Source organism: Aulostomus chinensis, chromosome 4, assembly GCF_037954235.1.
Source record: "Aulostomus chinensis isolate RoL2024-O1b breed Wild chromosome 4, RoL_Achi_v1.0, whole genome shotgun sequence".
Lineage (NCBI taxonomy): Eukaryota > Metazoa > Chordata > Actinopteri > Syngnathiformes > Aulostomidae > Aulostomus > Aulostomus chinensis.
Window position 1 is genome coordinate 5,511,604 of NC_141323.1, and position 24,134 is coordinate 5,535,737.

Consider the following 24,134-nt stretch of genomic DNA (forward strand, 5'->3'; position numbering starts at 1 on the left):
AAGGTCAAAGGTCACTGTCACCTCACATGATTATTGGCCACATTTTGAAATGCCACAAAAGAGGAAATGTGAATTACAGCAGATTCCCACAAGTGGTTTGAACTGAATAAAGCAGGTTCTTACCAGGTTTACCAGCAAAGGAATGGAGAGACGTCTTGCCGATTTATATTTAGTATAACAGTTCTTTTTGTTTCAGCTGACGCTGGACATGTTGCTGCCTCTCTGGGGATGAAGACAAAGTTTGGAACTAACTGTGACATCAGCGGCCGAAACAGTCACGTGAGTTTGCGATTGGCTGGATTAGAGTTTCTTCAAATTACGTGCTTTTTGCATTTTCTCCTTAAGCACAAAAACACCTCAAGGCAGCAAAAACACTTTTAGGGAATTTGACGTACTTTTTGCACCTTACACTGTATCCATAAAAAAAAAAAAAATGCATTTCAAAAACTTTCGACGGAAACTTGATCTCTGAAACTCCTTGAGGGAATTTCTTCAAATTTGCCACAAAAATGACTCGAGGAGGCGTACAACAGCAGTGCGGTATTTCCAGTTATCACGTCTTCAAAAGCTGACAACTCATGCTTCTGACCCTGTTTTTAAATATTTCCACCATCTTTGAGACCACCAGAATATGTTCTGCTATGATGATGAAAAAACTGAACATTTAAGAGGAAAGAGTAAAGCCCCTCCTAGACAACCGGGGTATTCATCCGCCTCCTCAGTCTGACGTAACTCCTCGTACGTTGGCCTGGTTCAGCGCCACAGGCCCCAACACTGATCCGTCTGCAGCGTCTTACAGTTTCCAGACTTCCTTGTTTGCTTGTTTATGGACCTAAACACCCAGTGTTCCGTCAGAAGATGCGGAATAGCGCCCCCTTCCACATGACAGTGATAACACCGGTTGATGGAACAGCTCATCATTGGTGGGGAAAGACAGGAAAGAGGATTCTGAGGAATGTGAGACCTGAACTGGAACCAGAGGAGCTCAGTGTAAAGGATCGATTAAAATTAACCAGAAATCTAAACGCCACGTGAATCTACACACAGCCTCACCGCGTCTGCAGGCTTAGTCGCGTTGTCTTGACACACACACATACTCGGTATTGCCAAGCCCTGCAAGCAGTGGGTCACAGCAAAGGCGAGTTCAGAGGGTCTAAACTCGCATCAACCACCCCCCCCCCCCGTGCCCACACACACACACACACACACACACACACACACACACAGACACTGGCTTGTCAAAGGACCCTTTGTGCACTGCTGTTTTTTCAAGGGGAAATTCTCTCTTTACATGGGGAATGTAAAGCAGCGATCACCTTCAGTAATCTCACATATTCACACACACATGCTGTACTTGAAACTGCATGAACACATTTGTACAGATGTACAGAAATGTTGAACGCACATTCATAGGCAAAGGCAAACGCGCACGCACACCCTTTCACAATGGGTCATTTATGTCCCTCTCTGCACCCCACATTCATACTTGGCAGGCGGGTGACGGCTCTGTTGTTTCAGTGACCTGGAGGAGAAGTTATGTGCTTTTAATTTATAGGAAACACCCCTCCCCCTCGTCCCCCTCACACTCAGTGACTTACAACTTTGTTTCATATGCAGCAAAAGGCAACTATGTAAAACATATTTTCACAAAGCAAATGAGAAGCCACTTTCCTGCTTTATTATGGGCAGAGAAAGAAACTCTGTTAGGAGCAAAGCCACCCAGAAACCTTCAGGTGCCCAGAGGCGGAGTGTAATATTTATGGGACGGTTGCAAGACCTCAACGCTGGACGCTCCCGGAGAAGCGTAGCTGCAGTCAGGACCGAACCTGAGAAAACCAAGACTGTAGAGGTGTAGTAATGAAATCAAGCTCTGTGTGTGTGTGTGTGTGTGTGTGTGTGTGTGTGTGTGTGTGTGTTATCTACTGCTCTCTCCCATGAGAACACAAGCACAGCTGAGAGCAAATGGCAATTACTGCGTTTAACTGTTTTATCCGTGCTCAGCAGCAACTGCCCTCCACAGATCATCATTTTAACACACACACACACACACACACACACACGATGTCACATCACGTCTGATGGGTTATCCACGCCTGTCACATCGTCATTCACTCAGCTGTGATGGAGTGATACAAATACCGGAAGACATATTTCAATATTCTGCTGGAGCAAATTATATCTGATTAGCAAATGATGGGAAAGAGCGTCACACACACACACACACACACAAACATTCATTTGGTCATTTTCTGCGCTGAGTTTGACGTCAGTATCAGACAGAGCATTAGCTAATTTTTATCATTCCTCTTCCAGTTGTTTGACTAATCGTACCCTTTAATTCAACTCTGGTTTTACCTCAAATGTTGAATCTATGACATCACAAAGGGCTCAAAAATAAAGCAATACTTGATACAATGACCTGAAAGCATGTTAATATAAAAATCATCACTATTAAAACGATTGAAATGTATTTGGATTATGATTATGATCACATTTGCTAATGAACCTTATGTTTCTACTCAGTTTGCGATGTCACATGACATCGTGGCGCCAAGGGTCGCAACCAAAACAAAGACGTAGCTTAACAATAACACCGCAAAAAAACCTTCACGCCAAAGATTGATTTGAAGTTATTTTTTTGTTGTCGGTTCCTTTTTCAAACTTCGAGGTATTGAAGACACGTTATGATGATGCGTCACTTCATTTGAGCCTGAAGGAAATGACGGAGGAAAAAAATCCACTGACAGAACAAATGAGACAATAATAAATAACTGCCGTTTAGTCTCGTTTAATGCAGAAATGTAGCCTTTGACACTCACTTAGCAGTTCACCTGCAGAAGTGTAGGGTATACAACAGCTCTGCAGGAAGGTAATGATTCTTCTTACTGAGATTGTAGTTGTCGGTGGTGTTGAACGGCTGTGTATCACATTTAGAGCTCATGAATTCCAACTGTTATAATTCCTACAGTAAAACACTGAATTTAAATAGAGGGGAGAGAGAAAGGTAGCCTCTCCCCACCTTAATGTGAGCTGGCATTTGACAGGGATGTGTCAGACGTGTGAGTAATGAAAGGGAAGGTGTGTGTGTGTGTGTGTGTGTGTGTGTGTGTGTGTGTGTGTGTGTGTGTGTGTGTGTGTGTGTGTGTGTGTGTGTGTGTGTGTGTGTAGGTATGTGCCGTTACTCTCCGGACAGACAGACACACAGTTGTTCATTGGCCAGTTGGCTGCTGTGGTTGCTGCCTGAGCTGGCACATCGGGGTGGTCAGCATGAAATGTGTGTGTGTGTGTGTGTGTGTGTGTGTGTGTGTGTGTGTGTGTGTGTGTGTGTGTGTGTGTGTGTGTGTGTGTGAGAGAGAGAGTGACTCACTCCCACCTGCAGGGAGACAGAGCGGTGCCAGCCGCCAGGCCTGAAGAACATTACTCACCGTCAGCCTCGACGTCTCCTTTTCATACACATATACACAAATATTCAACACACCACTGAATAATAAGTAGGTGTCCTGCATTCCAAGACTTAATGGAGCTCCCGAGAAAAACATATATGCTTCACCGACCAAATGAAGAGCATAGATTCTTTTCAATCTTTTTAGTTTTACTGTGATGATCCGAGACAACCTGAGCAGTTGACAAGGACGATTGTTAATCATCTCGTTTTACTGAAAGAGAAACGTGCTGTGCTGCTTTAGGGCCCAAATTAAGATGGTGGATCATGAGAAGTCGACGGCTGTGTCACTGGGATGAGGAGGGAAGCATCTCACTCACTTAGATAAAAAGCAAGGCCCTCTGTTACATTGGTAACATTTTATTTTGACTCTTGCTTCACTCATTTACCTCAGCGTCAAAACAACAAAACATGATTGACAGTTGTTTGTGTTGCAGCTTGTGCAATAAATCTGGAATTATAATTTTCACATAGCCACCAAACTGAAGAAAAAAATAAACAATGTAAAAAAAAAAAAAACTTAAATCATAAATTGCCTCTGTATTTGGCACATTTACATTTATGACTCATGTTACTTCTCAGAGTTCTAATAAAGATCTATGTTTTGTCAGATTCCTGAAGCTAATTTCGGCAGTTTGGAGGCGATTGAGGAAACACACTCCTAAACAAACACGAACAGTTGAAGAAAGTTTGAGAAATGACACTTACTTTTAGACTGGTAATCCCACTGGTAATCCCACTGTAATCCCACTAGCAGGGTTGGGCTGGGAAACAAAACTTCTGCCCTGAAAATGTTTGTGTGGCTCTGCCCCACCAGAGTTCTCTGTTTGTTTCCAATCTTTCCTCTTCCTTTCCTGCAGGTGGACACTGGACCGTCACTGACGCCGCAGCTAGCAGGCGTCATTGGCTACACTCACATTAAAACTCCACTTTTTCATGATTTTCTCTCTCCAAATTAAGCATTTTCCAGTTAAACCATCAGAAATTCAGATTTTTTTTGGAGCATTCTTTAGACATGTACAATATATTGGGAATATGTATCTGAAGTCTTGCGGCTTCTGGCCCGTTCACAGCCGGATACTTAGCTTAATGCTAACATGCAGACTGCTAACAAACGATATAACTATCATCTCACCTCCTGTAACACATTTAAAGTCTTATTAAGCATTAAACATCATAACACATTGAGACAACAGGAGAATGACAGTTAGGATCTCTCACTTTTTTGTGAACACAAAGTTATAAGTGTAAAGTCCGTGTGCCACATTTTATCCAGACAGGACGGAAACAATCGCAGCTAACTCAGATGATCTTGATTGATATTGTCCTTTTCAAAACAACAGCAGAAACTAGAACACTCGTGGACTAATGAGTGCAAATGTAGTGAGTAATACATTTGCTAGCAATATTTTAATAGTAAAGGGATAAAGTTCAAATCGTAAGATTTTTTTTTTTTTTCATTTTTGTCTCAAACGTTCATGTTCTGCTCGGACTGCGTTGTCGCACAAGGTTCCAGAGAATTTTTCGTTTTTGTTTTGTTCTTGATTTTTTTTTAAAAAGCTACGTTTAAAAACAAAAAAACAAAGTCATAAGTTCATATTATGGTCAGGGTTCAACTTGAGATGTGAAAGTAAAAAAATGTGAAAGCTTTTTTGTTTTCTTTTTTAACGAAATGACTTCCTTTCCCCTCGATGCATTAATCGTGGGATACATTTCCCTTCATCTTTAAGGTTTTAGTATGTAGTTTTAGTATGTAGTTTTAGTTTGCAGTTTCATACAAAAAAAAACTTCTTGCACGGGGCCTCTAAAATACTAGAAGCAGCCCTGCTAGCAGCTTCCTTGGACACAAATGTTTTGCGGCGCTTGAGTGACCATTTCTTGGTCTGAACTGCCTGGACTTCATTTGTTGATGATGACTAGATGCCCCCCCCCCCCCCGCCCCCACTCTCTCACACACACACACACACACACACACACACACACACACACACACACACACTCATACTGATGACACTCATTTCAACTGCTTGTGTCAGCGATCTCAAAGCTTCCTGACATGTTGGAACCTAAACTGCTGTGGTTGCTATCATTTCCTTGTTGGGTACAATACGGGCTGACGCCACATCTTTTAGAACATTTAATGAGAAAAAAAAAAAGTGGTCCTCATTTATTTTATTTGAATCTCCAAACATGTCAGTCAGAGAATGAAGGTTACATTACAGAAAAACCACGTGTTTTATATAACAGAATTAATTGAGAACCAGAAATGGCTGATATATTTTTTTTAATGCTCTTCTTTCAGAATAAAATTAGACTTCAAGTGCAGTGTGACAGCAGAGCATCTCCATTACAACACTGATGAGAAATAAAACAGCTTTTACCACAAAGCAAATCAGGCTTTGGCGCTGAAGTTGTGTGAGTGACACTGATCTCTCTGTGCCTGTGTGTGTGTGTGTGTGTGTGTGTGTGTGTGTGTGTGTGTGTGTGTGTGTGATCTTCATCCATCCATCTATCCATCCATCCATTTACTCTAAGCTCTTAAGCAGTGCTGCTGTTAAAAAGTCTCCTAAAACTCTAAGCCAAGAGAGATAACATGAGCGGCAGGAGGATAACGTTGATGTAATGTCAGACACACACAACTGACACCCAGTGTTACTCTCGTGTTAACAAAACCCATCACAGTCTGTCTGTCTGTCTGTCTCTATGAAGCCATGCGTTAATCTGCTCTTAATCACGAGCTCTTATTTACAAAAAAATACATTTTTTATTAATGCAGTCGAGGGGGAGGGGAGGGGAGGCGGTGGCGGCGGGGGGGGGGTGATGGAGATAGTGGCGATGATGATGATTTTGTGATTAAATGATGCCATCGTTGTGTTGGTGGATTAGGACGAGCATGGAAATAGATTAGTTCTGCAATGGTTTTCCATCATGATTGGCAGGCCTCCAAAATCCCCCCCCACACACACTCACTCACACACACACACACACACACACACACACACACACACACTCGCTCTCTTTCTTGTGTCTCTACCTCCAAAGCAGAGCCGTGTTGAGGTGTATCGTTTGTAGGCTGCTAGCGCCATCCGCTGGTAAATAAAGACATGACGCTGAGATCTCAGCTCCAGCACAGAACTTCAGCAGAAGGTTCTAGTGAAGTTCCGTCACATTCAGATGAGAACATCCACTACATGAAGTTCTTATTCTATTTTCCACACGTATGTGGAGGTATTAGACCAATTAAAGCTGAGTGGAGGTGAAAGATGTAGGTTGTGAGTGGAGTGATGATGAATGAGGAAATATTTGATGGTGCTTTTTTCCATTGGATCTCCCAGAAATGAAGCTGATCCACACTGTTTTCTCCAACTTATATTTATGAAACATAACTTGGATGAATTCTTTTTCTCGGGAGTGGGTTTGCATATCTTATATCTCACATACGACTGCAGTTAGAAAAGACGGAGGTTTGAGTGAAGAATTAACACAAAAAACATGATGCGTTGTGTTCCCTTTTGCCCTTCTTAGGGTTTGAGTTTTTCATGAGCGCAGAGACTAAGATTATGAAAATGTTCATCTTTCTGTGTTGCAATCAATCGATACTGATCTGGAAGAGAATGAATAGAAAAAAAACATTGTCAAAGAACCCTTTTTGGATACATTTTTAAGATGTTTCCTAATCTAGAAAAGAAGAAAATGTCATTCAGCTACATATTTTCCAACTGTACTCGAGGGACGTCCTCCAGGGGGGAGGTCATGTGATCACCAGCACCTGTGTGTTTGCAAGCAGGATATCTAAAAACTGTAACGTAACGACGCGAGAACGATTGATGGGTATTTGCTGTCGATCTGAATCAAACTGTAGAGCCTCTGTGGATCCTGAAGACGGTTCCAGGCTCCTGGCAGGAGGAGCAGAGTTTTTCTGGATGTGTTAAGAAACAAAAATCCTCCAAATTCCTTTGGTTGGTGTAAATGGTTCAGAGAAGAAGGTTCCAGCTTGTGGAGATGGATCTTTAATCAAAGAGAACGATTCTTGACTCGCTGGGCGATGTCTGAAAGGCTTGGGAACTGGATGTTGTGATGAAATTCGTGGAAGTTGTGCGTTTTAATTTGAGAGGTCCTGGTGTGGACGGTGTTCTGGATCAGTGTCTGGGGGACTTGTGCAGTTGTGAGGATGTATCAACAGATCTTGATGATACTAAGTTGACAGTTGGTAGCTCGCCACCTCTTTGACACTCACGTGGGAACTCGTAGTTTTCCTTGGTGTTTGGATGGAAACTTGCTCAGCACTCCTGGCCCCGATCCCCAGCCCGTCGCTAGGTTGGAGTCAAAGGTGACCTGCTCCCCTGTAGGTCCACCTGCTCCAGTCCCCCTGGGCCCTGACCCTCCAAAAGCCTTCAGCTCGATGTGGAACATCCACTACATGTCGTTTTGTTTGTGTTTGGGAGTCTCTATTATATTTTGCTCTTGTTTTGTTTCTGTTTTTTTAATCTCTCTTGTCTGGGTTGGTTTCCTCTGCCATTTTTTTATGCTTTTGCATGTTTGTTTGCACGGCAGTCCAAAACTAGAATGAGCGGATTCATCGTGGTAGAACTTTTGCTTGTGTTGTCATTCTCCTGGTGGGACACTGGTGGAATTTTCCTCTTCATTCGTCAGCGCACTGCACTCCATTTAAGGGAAGCACTTAGGGGTTTTTCATCACTTATCATCTTGGACTCGAGTCTAACTGGCAGGCAACTGACACGAGTTAGATTTCCTTTCAAATTCACTCATGAAATATAAAAAAAAAAAAAAAAACTCTGCCAAAGAAAATGCTGTTACTTGCTCTTGAATATTAAATCAGTGTTTGGTTCGTTTAGTGCGCAACAAGATGGGGGAGGAGCAGCGGTGAAACCTCAGCACAAACAAATGAACGAAAGCAAAATAACAGGATGGATAAAAACGTATTCAACAACCGCTGCTCCGTGTAGGTGCTCGTGTTCTCACCGACACCTGGTTGAGGAAGGTCATGATGTTGCTTTAAAGTATTTGCACTCAGCTTCTCCAGGTGTAAAATTTATGTGACGTGCTTCCTCATTGTCTGGGATCTCTGATTGTATCATATTAACACTAGTTTTCATCTGCACAGGAAGAAATCGTCGGTGTGTTAGGAATATTGATGCTGAGGTGCCCAGCTTTTGGCCATGGATTGGCAGCTTTGTCTTTCTGCTGCTATTTAAACCTGAAAATGACCACGAATCTTAAAATGCCAGGAGGGTGTGACCTCTAAACTGGTAAACACACAGTGTTCACCAGACTGCAGATGCGCTTTAGTCCAGTACATGTGAAGTTGTTGAAGAAGAGACCACTTCTCTGCCCTTCAGCTTCAGTAATCAGCTCCTCTTTCTCCCCCCTCATTAAGATTCTGAGAGAACAGTGACAAACATACACGCCGAGACCCCCTCACACACACATAACAAATGCGATGCACAAGCAGAACACACAGTTTGATTCTAATTGGGTGACCCAAAGCCATTGATATCATCTGCTATGGTGTGAGACTACAATCTCACCCAGGGCGACCGCCGGCCTCTGCAGTCACACCGCCTCCGCCGAAGACGACCAGAAGAGTGTGGGAAGGAGGAAGGGTAAAGAAAAGGCAAATAGAAGACAAACTGGCCCGAGAAGTGGAAGAAGAAGAGGAAGAACACAACAACAAAAACACAAAGTGGCGCCGAGTTCATTAATTAGAATTTCAAATTGGACAAACTCGAGATGACAGCGTTGTGCTTGTCAAATCAGATCATGCCCAGGCGGGGTGAGAGGGAGGGGAGAGAGAGCAGGCACACCGCTCAGAGCCAAATACCACTCTTAGTAGCTGAATGGGTGCCATCTCTCTCTCTCTCCCTCTCTCTCTCTCTGTCTCACTCGCTCTCTCCCTCCCTTTCCCCTCTCTCTCCATTTCCTCTGATTACGCCAACCGCCTCCCCCGTGTCCTTGCGTGAATGTCATGGCCGCCTTAACAAGAAGTGACAATTAAAACATCATCGGAGTCTTCAGGCTGAATGGGAGCGGCCTGCTGGGGTTCCTGGTCTCTAGGAGAGAGGGAAGGAAGACAAGACGAGGAGGAGACGGAGAGAGAAAGCTGACTTTGGCAACAGATACGGAACTGCAAAGCCCATCAATAAAAGTGATGAATGTTAGTTTGGGGCAGGATTTCTGATCTCGGGTGTAAAACAAGCGAAGATAATAAACATTTAGCCCCAATTTTATCACGAAGGACAATGAGGAATATGGTGGTTTTAATTCTATATTTAACGTCAGGTAATAACTCTCAGAAACTCCTGTAGGTTTTGCGTATTCCATTGGTAGGTGCAGCATCAGTGAGTCACCAGAGGGATGCGCCTGTGCAGCATGACAGGCTGCTTTTTTCCAAAATTTAATTAACACGACAAGTTTTGGGGAAATATTATTATTATTATTATCTTACTTGACATCGTCCCCCGAGTCAGACAAGAAGAAAGACACATGTACCTCCACGATTTCAAAAGCTGAGACCCACAGGCACCCACTGCTAGTTAGCTTAGCACAGTGACTTCTAGTGGATAGGAAGTGTTCGCATACCTCCGTCAAAAGTCATCAAATACACTTTTCTCAACAACACCCTTTGTCTGCATTCATATAACCACAGTTGTGTATAACATTAAATCATTTCAAATCAGGCAAGTCATTTTTAAATCAGGCGCAGTCAGAACTACTTCCCTGTTCTAGGCACAGTTGTTTGACACAGCACCTTAAAAGCTCCTGTAACGTCAGCCGATAAACACTTGTTGACGACTGCTGCTAGTTAGCATGGCCGACTCTCTCAGAGAGGATTGTGACACCTGGACAAACCTCGACTGAGATATGCTCACGCTTCCCAACCACTAGCATTCACTGTGCTAAGCTAACTAGCCGGTCAGCCAGTCTCTTCTGGTCACAGCTCCCCGTTGCAGCACCGACAGCGAGGGAGGGCTCTTTATCTTCTTGCCTGACTGGAGAGGATGGCAATAAATTTCCCAAAAAGTCGCTGTGTCTCTTAAAGTGTGTGTGTGTTGTCGTAGAACACTGACACAAGCATCTTTCTATATCCGACTGTAACTGCAGTCCGAACTGGAACGTGTCAGAGCATCTTGCCAGTGTCTCCATCACTTTGCACCATCTGTGTTACATAGTTATGAACTGTTGCCTCTCCAATCAACAGTTGTCAGCTCAGAGTGGATATCAGAGGACCAACAGCTCGATGCCGCCTCCTGAAACGATGTCTCGCTAGAGCAAATATGCCTGCAAACAATCACGCGGTGTGTCCTCACCTGTCAGGTTGCCATTTAGATTAGATTAGTTGTTATTTTAATTATCTGTGTGGGCGAATAATGGAATGTAGAACTCATTTAAAGCTAATTATTATTGAACAAAGTGTGGTGAGCGTTTAATTGCAAAGGAAGGAAAAAGGATCCGTACCAGAGATACACCAGTGGCCTAGATTAGGTAGATGGTGTTTGGCATTTTGAAAGTGTGTGTGTGTGTGTGTGTGTGTGTGTGTGTGTACTTGTGTGCGTGTGGCACGTGGGCTACAGCAGCTGTGCCACTGCAGCGCACACAGAAGGAACAGACGCCAAAATGAGCTGTGAGCCAAAAAAATCATCCAGAATGCCACTGGGCACCCCTTTGCACACAAATACACACACACACACACACACAGGTTTACTTCTGTCACTTTTGGGGTATTAACATAGACTTGCATTCATTTCCTGCAGGTTTTCCCTCAGCACTATACTCACCTTAACAAGTGACCCGACAATCTGTCCTGTATCAGTTAGGAACATGGCTCTTGTTCTCAATTGCACATGCTATCCCCAGCTACCCCCCCCACACACACACACACACACAGACACCCTCACATACACACCACACACACATTTGTATCCACATGTGTGAATGAGACACAGATCCCGATTAATGAGGCTTGAATTAAATACCTCCTTAAGTTTTCAATTTAAACCTGTAAAGTGAATCCTTAATGATGTCACTTGCATGTGTGTGTATTTGGGCAATGTGAACATTTCTGCATGCACGTTTGGGTGTGTGCGTGTGTGTGTGTGTGTGTGTGTGTGTGTGTGTGTGTGTGTGTGTGTGTGTGTGTGTATGCGTGTGTGCGTGCATGCGTGCAGAGCCAAACAGCCAAGTGCTCTCAGGTTTGAAAGCTTTCTGTTATGACTCCATTATGCTGATGGCTTTGGTTTGGTTCCAGTGTGTGTGTGTTTGTGTGTGTGTGTGTGTGTAGAACAACTCTTCCACTCCAAAGCATCATTAAGGACTAAGGAGTCTCTCTGCAGAGCCCGGCCCTGGCCCCAACCACCTCGGACCACTAATACCAGCTTCAAGCTGGAAAAATTAGAGAAGAGATGTTTCCTGACCATCTCCCATCGCCCAGACTTCTAGGTATCATTACAGTCTTACATTTAGTCATTAAATACTACGCAGACAACTGTCATTATTTCTATCCATCAGCTTTTATGTCCCCTTGATTTAATGATGGAATGGAAGTGTATCAAATGTGGTAATTGACATAATAAGTAGGTGTAAACAGATGTTGCCTCACAGCTGCACACGTTCACAGCCGTTCTCCTCATCCCCTGAGGAACCATGACAAGAGAACACACAATTCACTGATATAGATTTATTAGTTGATGAATTGAATCCTACAAACATGTTATAACATACACATTCACATGCTTTATTTTAGATTACAGCTGTAATATCCCTTATTATGTCATCACCAGGTTTCGTACGTTGCAGGTTTTATGTCCTGCGTCACATCCAGTATTTTTTGTTGTTGTCAACTTCTCCAAAGCAAACACACATTTTATCTCTCTGAAGTGAGTGAGTATCCACATCCATAGATGTGTGTATACCCGAGGTGCACAGGACTGAAGCACGGAGTGAGGTAAAAATACCTCGAGTTCCTTCAGTGTCTGATCCAATTCTGAAGAAAAGAATTCCTAATTATTAATTAAAAGCAGAAAACAGCATGAAGAGTGATTTAAAGAATACTTTCTACACTTGGTCACTCATTTATCCCTACATCTGGCTCACCAGACCCATTTTGGGCGGCCCCGGTGTAAATGAACATGCTGGGATGAAACGTCCCCACAAGCCACTGAAACAGAGAGCCGCTGACTCTTGAATGATAAAACTGCACGATGAGCCAATGATGTGGTTCATGTTCTGCTGGGTTTAGTTGTGAAAACACTTGTTTTGGGTAAAGAAAAAAGATGTTAAAGTCACGAAAACTGAAATGAGGTTCAATGGGGCTCCAAGTCCATCCACCAGCCCGCCCGCCTTCAACAACTAACAGCTGTCTTGACTCCTCATCACGTTGTTAACCTGGTTAGGAACCTGTAGGGGGCTCTCTGATGACCTCAGCTTTTAGCTCCTAGGAGGCAATAAAAGTTCCACTGTGCCACCTCAACAGCACACTGATCTTTAATTGTACTATTTTTTGTGCATTCTCGACTGATTAATGTTATTCTGTCCTCTTATACTTGCCTGGCTATCCTCGAGGGAGAAAACAAAACCTTTATACTGTGATTTAAAAAAAAAGTTTGAGTTATGGATTTTATGCATTCAATTCATGTTTCTAGCTAAAAGTAATAAATGCAGTGGCCTAATAGTTCTCTGTTTTTGTCGCAGCCTCAAGAAATGTAAATATCGTCGTGAATTCTGTGGCTGCAGAGAATGTTTAATTTTATTTTATTTGAATTTTAAGTGGAGACACCTCATCTGTAACTTGTAGTTGATGGTTAAACTTTGCATATTTTCATTCTTACATGTGCACTTTGGTTCTGCCTGTCGTTGCATTGTAATTCTTTGTTTTCCTCCTTTTTTATTGTCTTATCCAGTTGCATCCTGAGAAACGTTGCGGAAATTGGTGGCAGAATACCGTAAGTAATTATGCGTTATTGCATGAGACATCAGCCGACTTTTGCTAATTATTTTGGACACTTGTGTGTTTGTTAATTTAAGTTTAACAGGAGGTGAAGCGGTAGAGCACACCGAGCCATTTAGGCTTCAAATTTGGATCTTTGGCTTATTGCACTCAGACTGAAATTCTTGCGTGTTTGATTCAACTTCCTGTGTACAGAGTTTGTCTTTAATTGTCTATCATTTGATGCGTGTCTGTCTGAACACACACGTCATTGTGCACGTGTGTGTGTGTTCAAGCCTTCTTCATCTCCTACACCAGGAATGTCCAGTTGCTGGGTGTGTGTCCATACTGTAAGAGAACACAGGTCACAGAAGTGTTACAAGATGTGCAGTAAAAAATAAAAAATTTTAAAAAAACATCACGTCACTAAGAAATAACTTCCCTCGCTCGCTCGCTCGCCGCTTAATTGCGAGCAAAGCGCGAATCCAAAATAAATGAAATCAAATATCCTAAAGCAAATCTGCAAACTCAGCCACCAACTGAACACAACACAACAAGGAACTATAATAAAAATCAAAACAAAATGTTCCCCAATCCGTGACAGCCGCAGAGACAAATCCAATTATTTATGTCTCATGTTGCAAATTTGTTCTAATGGTCGAAGTGAGAAAGTAAATAAACGCCTGCGAAGGGGAAACAAAAGAATGTGATTTCTAATTAACTTGAAAGAGGAACAGCAGGGCGACTTAGTAAACCCATCTTTCATCTGCTGCCTCAGACCACTCGTTTGTTTGTTGCACAATGTTGTCTTCGAGAGGGGTGGGAAGACGCGTGTGGGGAGGGGGGATAACACCGTGCTGCTTCCCTCCAAATGAAATGTCAACAGATTTAACGGCGCCGTAGAAGGAGTGCAGCATTTTCCAGCGTTTTGTCGATTTTATTGTTCATTAAGCTTAGCAGACACCCCCCCCCCCACACTTCTCCCACTTGTTCGAGGCTTCATTTGCAGCATCTTGGCTTTGAAGATCACAAAAGGCTGAGGCAATAATTGGGTTTGTGCAATTACAGCAAGCTTAATGAGAGAATGCAAGAGTTTGTCTTGTCCCTATCTCCAACTCTCCACACTCAACCATTAGGCCGCCTCACTCTCTCGCTCTCTCTCTCTCTCTCTCTCTCTCTCTCTCTGAAGCTCTGTGCAGATATTATCATAGGTGAAGATGAGCTTGAGCATGCACATGAGGCCTGGATGATGGGTCGAGCAGATATGCTCTATCTCCTGCTGCAGACTGACCAAAAACAATCAGATGCAGCTCAGAAAGTGAAGGAGAGAAGAGATTCACGTTGGAGAGACACCCCGCATCAACCACTCCCAGGATTTAGAGAACTCAGAGAGAAGCACGCCTGCTGCTCTCAAGCTTTTTGGTCTGACGCCATTCATTTGAGGATACAGTGACCTCCGATTCTGCCTCAGACAGGAAACGGATCCACCACACGTGTAACGGGGATTTGACGTAGGCCAGGATCCACCACCACCACCACCACCATTACTACTAGGACTACTACTACTACTACTACTGCTACTACTACTAGTCACACTGTATCAGCATCCTGTTTGACGGTGAATCCAAAAAACATCATCATAGAGCACAAAATCCATCAAGGTGTTAATTAAGATTTTGTAATAATCAGTCATTCAATATGGCTGCCACAGAAAGTGACCCATTTAGAGAATATCGAAAATATCAAACTGTGCAGACACTTTGGTCTTCATCGAGTGACGTCTGTCCTTCTGTCTACATGTCACCTGTGGATCTTCTGTGGTTCTGGATCACCCACAATCCTTTGTGCGTGAGGTAACAGTGTCGAAGGACAAAAAAAACGGAGTGAGAGCGACGCAGCGGTGGGGCAGAGATGGGTGTCCAGTAGATGGGTGTCCAGTAGATGGGTGTCCAGAAGATGGGTGTCCAGTAGATGGGTGTCCAGTAGATGGGTGTCCAGTAGATGGGTGTCCAGTAGATGGGTGTCCAGTAGCTGTGCGCCGTCACCCCGAGAGAAAAGCTTTCTTCACGTGAGCTGTTTGGCGTTTTACGGTCACAGATGAGGAATATTTGTCACTGTGTTTTATGCGTCTTTTATTAGAACTGTTTTTTTATGTGGTTTAGATCGTTTACAGTGATTTCATGACCTTTTTAATTCCCGGAGCAGCACTTTGGTAACCTTGGCAACCTACAGAAAGGTTTCTGGTAAGGGCTTTTTACCGACTCTGACACTGGTATTTACTGACATCCTCCACCTGGATTCCATGGCTGAACTTTAATTGGTGTAATTTTATCAAGGCAGCCTGCTGGAGGGGTTTTCTGACATTAATACAGCTGTTATGTGATGCTGTTGACCAACTGAGTTGCTTTTGTTGTTGGCCTTTTCTTGACTGCCATCTTAGATTGTTTAAAAAAAAAATTGTAATGGCATCTAACTTGCCTCCAAACGAGCGTAGTGTGAGGATGGACCCGTGCCGCCATTCCTAGGCCTTCTTGAGTCCGATCAAGATCTTGCCCATATGGAGCTCTTTCCCTGCACGCCGCTAACAGAATCATGACACTGTGATATATAACATGCTTGTTAACGCACACCGAGCCTTCAGCGATGAGCGTCATGAATCTGTTAAAACAGGAAGTGCTACATACAGAGGACGCTGTGTGTTGTTAGGCAATGTACAGTGTTACAACATCATTACTCTTACGTTATATTTCATTTATCTTGCTCAATATGAACCAAAGGGAGTAATTTGATCTAATTGAGCTGCGTGATAATCACTGCATTCTCCGTCCTGCAGTGCTTTTATAGAGATGTAAACTAAGTTAATATTTACTTGTAATATTACATCCATTAAAAGCTGTCAAGTGAGTAACCGAGAGCAACTCTAACTCTTTCTTTAAGTGCTTTATATTAGGATTTGATAAGAGTCAGTGCCCAAACCTTAAAGCAAGTAGTTAAAACTCTGCTGTGTGCTCCATTAGCTCTGTAAATACACACAGGAAGCTGGCCCTGGTTTTGCCCATCAATCACATCGATGTAGTCAGTTATTATGACATGAAAACAAAGTCCTGAGGGTGAGAGAAGACTTAAGAACACAGATGTTCAACCAGCTGTTACTGAGCCAAGGGAAACATCTGTGTAATGTGTGTGTGTGTGTGTGTGTGTGTGTGTGTGTGTGTGTGTGTGTGTGTGTGCGTGTGTGTGTGTGTGTGTGCGTGTGCATCAACCTGAATATCTGTTAGTTCCTTCGCTATCCGTGAAGTCAGCCGAGAATGTTTCTCCTGCTGGGGGATGCGCAGGTTCTACAATCACACACAAGAGCTCAGTTGTGTTGTTATGTTGACTTATATTTCTCTTGAAAACAACAGAAAATCAATATTTCCTTGTGAATGAAACATCCTGCATAGATCTCAAATAGTGAGGTTGGCCTGCGCAGGGGGAGTGAGGGTGAAAGAATATTACTCATCAGATGAAATTGTATCCAAAAACCTGTATGTATGTGACTTGATACAAAATGCGGTTTAGAACGGAACTCCGGTGGTTTGGGGGTGAATTTTACTGCTTTTCCTACGGTTCAAGACAGAGATTAAGAATTGACTGAGGACTGAAGTATTGTCTTGTTGTACTCAGCAACTGTAAGCTAGCTTGGCTAAACAAGAGACTCTCCACAGGTACAAACAGGATGGGCACCATCAGCTCTGTCTCACCTCCCCCTGGTAGACGATGTTTCCGACAGGGCAGATCATGCAGGCGGTACCAGAACCAAACATCTCGCTGACCCGCTGCTGCCTCAGAGCCTGGCAAAGCTGAGCCATGGTCAGGTAGCGCTCTGACACCTTAAACTCACCCTGGGGGCGAGGCAGAGGTGCGTCGGACTCGTTCAGTCACATAGTAATGTTAATTCAGGAGCACCAAGAGGAGAATGTTTAGGTCTGAACTGAAGAAGCCAAAGAGCGTCTCTCTAGGAGCACAACGCAGATTTCAGGCTGGCGGTTAAGAGTGGGGTAAGGCAAAGGTCAGGGGTGGGGATTGGATCTTAGACTTAGCAAAAGGCTCCAGCAAATGCTTCTAAGTTCATGTAAATGTATGTGTACATCTTTCTCACCCAGGTTCGGGCTAGCTCCAGAATGCTCTGTCGGGTCACACCAGGGAGGATGACACCATCCAAAGGCGGAGTTGCAAGCTCCTCCTCTAAAAGAAATACTTTTGAAATCATTTGTTGCACATCCCAGCTTCTTATCAACCAGCGTGTATCGTATCAAGTGTATATCCGGTGTGTATTTCCTCCATCTAACCTCCATCCTCATTGATCCAGTGAAGGAAGATGTTCATAGTTCCTGCCTCAGTGATCTGGTGGTCGTCGCCATACAACCACAAGACCTGCTGGCACCCATAATCCGCAGCTTCATACTGGGCCAGTAGAGAGCATCCGTAGTTCCTGCAAGGATTCAAAGCATCACTCGAGTTTATTTTGGGTCTGGAAATTGTGTGAAGAGGGAAAAATCCTGTATGATCAAGTTTTATTGCACTTTATTACTTTGTCAGTGAATAATGGTTTTTAGTTTCACTGCGGGGTTTAGCCAGCATGCTAACATTAGCAGGTGAGAGCTTTTTTTAATCTTGAACCTTTTACACATACATCATGTTTAGGATATTTACAAAAAAAAAAAATCCCACAATCAAACTACACAGTTGAACGCAAAGGCAGGGATCTCCTGCAATGCTTCCATTGACCACCAGGGGCTGCAGAAACTCTGGTTTCAAATGATGCAAGCAGAGAGTGCAGGATTTGGTTCAGATGGTAAAAACTGGGATTTCATCAGGGCAGGAGTAGCTTGATAGCTACATGAGGACTGATGACATGAAGAAAAGGATCGAACAAAATACTTGCAACAGAGTTTTGGAGTTCATCGTTTATCAGACACCCACCCGCCCATCTTGCAGTCTCCAGTTCCTCCTTTCCAGGCCCGGATGTACTTTGGGTCGGCCCACAATGAGAGGTCATTGGCCCCAGTGCTGAAGTAAGGGCCCACTTGACACAGGATCACGTACAGCAAGGCCCGGCCCGGCTTCTTGACACCCAAGGATGGCTAACACGGGAAAGATACTGCAGTTTCATTTCATTCAAAAACAGAGCAGAACAGAAACTAACAGATGACGTTACCTCAGTGCTGATCAAGGTGGGCCTGATGTACACGCTGGCTGAGTCCGTGTCAGGGACCCAGTCCTGGTCTGTCTCTACGAGTCTCCTGATACACTCCAGCAGCTCTGACAGGTCAAAGGTCTGGAGGACGAAGGCGAGAGAAGTGAAAGTTGTGACGTGTCAAGGCAGAATTTCATCCAGTGGTTCCAACATCAGGCCGTGTTCTCACAGGTAGACAAGCTCTCTGGGCAGACTTGAGCATGCGGCTCATGTTGAGCATTGGTCTGAAGAGACGCAGTCGATTGTCGTACCCACGGTAAACCTTCAGTCCTTCAAATAGCTGAGGAGAAGAAGAAGTCAGTTGAAGCATGATCATTTAAAAATATTGAAAAGAAAGGCAGATGTTTGAGTGCATTGCACCTGTACGCCGTAGTGTAGGGAGGAGCAGGCCGGGTGGAGTGACAGGTTCCTGAATGGATGGAGGAGCGGAGCCTGCCAGCCGTCCGTCTCACTCCACTCGATCGTCAGCATGTGGTCAGTGAAGACCGTCCCGAAGGCAGACACGTGGGGTTTGGTCTTCAGCGTGGAGGACAGCTGGATGACGAGGTCGGCTGCCTGATAGAGACCCGCCACGGAGTGAGTTAATCAGCTCATCTCAAACTGGAACGGGCGATGCTTGAACTCGCTTCCAGAGGTCATCACCATCCTCAACTTTTGCCTCTTCACTTCGTTTTTGTCTCCTTGTATCATGTCTTTACTCCTCTGTACCACCCAACCTTCTCAAGTTAAGCGCATGTATTTACAACTTGCAGTTTTAACAATATTCTCTTGAAAATGTTTGAGCAAAGGATGTTGAGTAAATACATAAACCTGCCCGTGTCCATCGAAGTTGAAGTGGAGTGACAGTTTAACCTTCGTCATAACTTCATTTTGAGGTTCTCCATTACAGAAAAACTAACTCGGCAACTTTTGGTCGAAAAATATTTCTTTTTCTTTCTGTTCATCCTCGTGTCAGACAAGAAGATAGACACCCTTCTCTGCTCCAGCTTAGACCCACAGAGACCAGCTGACTGCTAGTTAGCTCAGCACAATCAATATCCTTCTCTAAAACAGACATTTTAGAGAAGGATATTGGATAGGATTGATGGGATTTTCATGTTACAGCACAATTTATTTATTCGCCATTTGAGTGTTAGGCTGGTTATTAGTGGCTGTGTTAGTGGAACAGGACGTCCGGCGGACATCCTGGACGTACCGCACAGGACGGACAGTCACAGGGAAGTTTTCCTTTTGCCCATTTTGAGGAAATAAGCGACTTGTTATGTTGCATTAGAACTGAAGGATCCTGAATCGGAGCCTTCCAGTCTGTAGGTCCATGAAGTGCCTTTACTACCTCTGTGGTGCGTCAGCAACAGCAGGTCGGGATATAAGTGTCATATTCATCAAGAACTGTGAGAAAACTGTTTGTTCCTGCTGTTCTGCAAAACAGAGTTATGCTAAACCTCTCTTAAAGAGACACATCTTTTCAACCGGCTGGGATTAGATAGGCCCCTTCTCTCCTGTGCAGGTTTGCACCCTAATCCCAGATTACAAAGCATTTGCGACACTCAATGTGTTAAAATTCTTGCATTTGTATTTTACCGTACTTCATTTTGGTTGAATCTATTTTGAATGGTCTTTTTTAACATCACATCAGATTGCCTAAACTGTTTCCCTTTTTTTTTTTTTTTAATTTGTATCTACAAATTGCTCCTCTCTGCTGCTCATAAATGAACAAAGTAGGTTTAGTAGTGAAAAACAGTGTCTATAGTCCTCTGAATACACTATAATCTCCTTTTCACTGTTACCTGCACGAAGTGTTTGGCTGGGATTAAGCATCTATAAATATGAGCAGTCTGTGTATGTCTGTCTTCTGGTGTGTAGGAGGGCTGCTGTACAAAACACACACACACACACACACACACACACACACACACACACACACACACACTCACTCACTCACTCTCTACACTGACGGGCAGTCCTCCCAAATGTCTTTTCAGTCCGTCTCAGAGGAGATGTTGACTGGGATTTCTTAACGATGCCGTTTTGAAAGGACAGTAATAGTGAAAGTTTGACTTTTCTGTCAATGGAAGTGGAAGTTGGCAAGCACATGTCTAAAGCAACTCTTCATGAGCGTGTGCGTGTGCGTGTGTGTGTGTGTGTGTGTGTGTGTGTGTGTGTGTGTGCGCATGTCCAGCCTAATCTCCACCTGAGCCTACTATGTACTGGCATTCAGGGTCAGAAGAGGAGCATAGCGCCAGCTACTTAGCGTGAGCTGGGAAAGTGGATTCTGCTGAGCAGGCTGAGCCAGGACACGGCGACAGTCCGCTACATCCTTCAAGCTTAGGCCCCCGAACATGGAAACGGCGTGGACACTGTTCTGTCTGACGGGAGCCGAATCAAAAGTCTTAGAAGAGGCTTGTTGACGCCATTGGGCCTCCATGAACGACTCTCAAGGCCTCCCTGTGCTGCTCCTGGCAGTGTGAGGACAAGAGGTGTTTCTGCATCTTCTACGTGAAGCTACTGGGGAGATTTTTAAGTGTCGGGAGGTCAAGGAATCATCAAGATGCTGCAGCTGGAGCAGCAACTGAGGGTAGGTGTTGAATTATTACAGGCAGAAATTAAGGCTTTGAAAAGCAGCAGCATCCACATCCAGAATGTGTTTCAGTACCTTGAAGCTCGACGTGTCAGTGTCGGCCATGACGTTCCCGCTTCCCTGAAGACAAATTGAACAATGTTATAGCAATAATCCATATTTAACCTGTTAATAATTCTAGATTAGCATTGCACAGCTTAAAGTAGCTAAGGGGCCCATAGGTGTAAAATATTTCAAATGGATTATTGTATTATTTAGCTTTTTAGCAAGCGTCTCTGCAAAAAACCCCATCTCATTGTTTATTGAAGGTCTCAACATGTCGATTACACAGATGTCACAGCCACTGTGACTGATCTAAGCTACACAAAAACATGCAATTAAGTAAGATATCAAGCATGTTAGATCTAGTCTGAAAACGACATATTTAGCAGATGAAATGTAGTAATAATCTACATCATGTCTACCTACAGTTACTAAAGTGAACCTGACAGTCTAAAAAAACCAAAAACCTTTGAATTAATTAGTTCAAGGGTTTTGTAGAAGGATAAGACGAACCTTCAGAGGAGGAGAGACGGGTGACTGCTGGATGTCAAAGCAGCTGTGCACCGTCAGCCTGTAAACAGATTACAGATTAGGCGTCACTCAGGTTGAGCAGTGATGGCGCCCGACATCCCAGTCAAAATCCCCAAGACACACATTGATGCCTGATAAAATAGAAACTGTGTAGCACAGGTTTCAAACGGCTTGAGGTGGACCTTAAACAAGGTTTTTTTAATTTAAAAAAGCAAGTTTTATGTGATCAAATGCTTAAAAAATAAAAAAAAACACGTTTTATGAGAATGTGTGAAGTAACAAAATGAGGACTGACCATTTCCTTCTACAACTGAGGCGGTGTTTCTACTTGTAATGTCTCCTACAGCCCACAGGGGGGCGATGTTGGCTCATTCCTTAGAGTCCTCAACACCCACCCGAGGTTTTTTTTTTTTTTTAACTCTTTCCGTCCCGAGCGCGGTGTTTCAAACTCAGCGGCTGCGCGTGCTGTCGGTGCGAGCCACCGGACGTTTGGACAAACATTTCACCTCGGAGTATCTGTTCATCTTCTCGCAGGTAACGACAGGGTCGTCCACAATTCAAGGAAGTGTCGTTTTAAATACTTAGTCAGGTGTAAATACTGCTCAGGTGTTGCCGCGCTGCGTTTGAATCCTTTTACACCTTTAAATTAAAGATTTAGCTTTGAATTTGAAACGAATGCAGGTCGTTGTGCGCAGCTTTTATTCTGAATGTGATGAAGTGAACGTATGTGGCGTGAATGTTGGATTCGTCTCACTTCGGGTAATTGACGTTCCGTCCCTGGCGGAGGGAGTTAATTGGCTCGCGTGCACACCTGGAGCCTCAGTAGGCGTTTCTCGAATTTTGAAAAGTTGCTGTTTGTTGTTTTCTGTGTTGGGGTTTCGTATTTATTTTTTCAAATATCCAGGAAACCTCAGGACTGTTCAAATACAAGGGGGGGTTCTGTTAGTCCTCTTGTTCTCAGCACTGACGCTGATTGGTTCCTTCGTCGAGGAAGCAGCTACTTTGAAGCTATTTTAGTCAAATATCTCCGTGAATAGGTGTGCTAACACCCCCCCCCCCCTCCATCCGTTTCTTGTCGCTGTTGGCAACATTAAAACAAACCACCTTGAGCGATTGTCTGACACTTCGTAATGGAATTAATCACACAATTATGGAAAACGGTTGGCAAGTCAATCCAAAAAAAACAGTGATTTGGCATCAGTTGGCCTGTAGTACTTCGTGTACTGGGTACTTTCTGTATCCATGGCGTCTTCCTCACACGTGCTCACAGGTGTGGTGATGCTCTGGTGTGTTGGTCGTGTTCCATGCATTTATTTGGGCTCCTCCTCTGATTTTATTCACTCCCTACTACTTTTCTTTCTAACGGAATCAGGCTTTTTTCCCGCTCTATGAAAAAATGGCTTTGCTTCATCTTAAATAACATTTAAATGTGAAACAAATATTTCACTACGTTCCCTTCCTCCATTGATAATGAAATACATGCGATCAGTTGTAGTACCCCTGATTTCTCCAATGATATTTTATAAGTATGTAATATTTAGTATTTATAAGTATTTTCAGATTCATTCTGGTTTCTTATCCAGACTTTTGCTAACATGCCAGTAATCACATGGTTTTTCTGCTCATGTCCCCAGACTTCAGTCTCTCCTCTAGCCAGGACACCAGCTCCGCAGCCTCGCCGCCAGCAGCATGGACTATTACACGCCCCAGTCGACGCGCCGCCACAACCCCGTGGACAGCATCTGCCGTAAATTGCAGACCATTCAGTGGCGCGGTGACCGGGAGCCAAATTCTCCTTTCCAGATCCCGAAGCTCTCGTCCAGCAGTTACGACAGCCCTCAGTGTGGTCTCAGGCACAACCTGGAGGCTATCTTGAAGAAAGGGGCCCTCCACAGAGACGAGGGGGAGAGGGTGAAGGGGCGAGGGATCGGGATGCCCAGCTCAGCGCCTTCCCAGAGGAGCAGCCAGGGTCGCTCTGTCCCCATGTCCACCCCAGCATGTAACCCCTCCGTGCCCGCTAACGTCACCTACACCATCACCAGTACTCTGGGAGACAGGAGAGGTGCTGATGGGAGTGACCTCAAACATGTCAAAACATGGCAGCGCTATTGTTCAACTCCAACAAGCAACCAAACCAAAGACTCCCCGTACTTCACGTTCACAAAAGGACCTCAGTCGGTGCAGCCAGAGAGCGAGAGGCCAAGCAGGAGTCCTTCACTCTCCCGTACCTTCACCCCAGGTCACAGCACCTTCTCCTACAACCTCAACTTCAGCTCCGCAGACACGGGGACCCCCACAGAGTGTGAGCTGCCCTACCCAGCTCTGGTTGTCAAGAGACTGTCTTTGGGAGATGGAGGTA

General features: G+C 44.1%; 2 protein-coding genes and 1 long non-coding RNA gene across 13 annotated transcripts in view; 2 read left to right on the forward strand and 1 right to left on the reverse strand.

The window, feature by feature from the left end:
• Positions 1-235: 235 nt before the first annotated feature.
• Positions 236-11,823, forward strand: LOC147262396 (uncharacterized). The gene is made up of 3 exons (XR_015112549.1): positions 236-279; positions 10,662-10,758; positions 11,709-11,823. It is a non-coding gene; the product is annotated as an uncharacterized LOC147262396 (long non-coding RNA).
• Positions 11,824-12,153: 330 nt separating this feature from the next.
• Positions 12,154-21,810, reverse strand: bcat1 (branched chain amino-acid transaminase 1, cytosolic). The gene is made up of 11 exons (XM_086201213.1): positions 21,758-21,810; positions 21,278-21,322; positions 18,985-19,179; positions 18,794-18,904; positions 18,586-18,705; positions 18,351-18,511; positions 17,717-17,859; positions 17,527-17,612; positions 17,129-17,269; positions 16,649-16,723; positions 12,154-13,733 (listed from the first exon to the last, which is right to left on the reverse strand). The coding sequence occupies exons 2-11, from the start codon at positions 21,305-21,307 to the stop codon at positions 13,695-13,697; spliced, it is 1,101 nt and encodes a 366-aa protein (XP_086057339.1). The 5' UTR covers positions 21,308-21,322; positions 21,758-21,810; the 3' UTR covers positions 12,154-13,694.
• Positions 20,849-24,134, forward strand: part of irag2 (inositol 1,4,5-triphosphate receptor associated 2) — a 32,929-nt gene continuing 29,643 nt past the window's right edge. For 8 of the 11 annotated variants that reach the window (XR_015112370.1, XM_086201201.1, XM_086201210.1 and 5 more), the window contains exons 1-2: positions 22,187-22,309; positions 23,410-24,131. Coding sequence is in view for 10 of the 11 variants with exons in the window: in XM_086201201.1 (XP_086057327.1) it covers positions 23,465-24,131 (667 nt within the window). In the remaining variant the exon portion in view is untranslated. Of the gene's footprint in view, positions 21,200-22,186; positions 22,310-22,601; positions 22,813-22,898; positions 23,046-23,409; positions 24,132-24,134 lie in introns of those variants that run through there. The other 3 variants (XM_086201202.1, XM_086201203.1, XM_086201204.1) reach the window with 3 other exon arrangements.

Bases quoted from the DNA above. Each gene is read 5' to 3' on its own strand.
- bcat1 (XM_086201213.1), bottom strand. From the start codon at position 21,307: ATGGCCGACACTGACACGTCGAGCTTCAAG. The intron at 17,860-18,350 runs GTGGGTGTCTGA...GAATCCTTGCAG, and splicing joins GGAGACTGCAAGATGGGCGG to GAACTACGGATGCTCTCTAC. The intron at 17,270-17,526 runs GTGAGAAAGATG...CCTCGCCCCCAG, and splicing joins TGGAGCTAGCCCGAACCTGG to GGTGAGTTTAAGGTGTCAGA.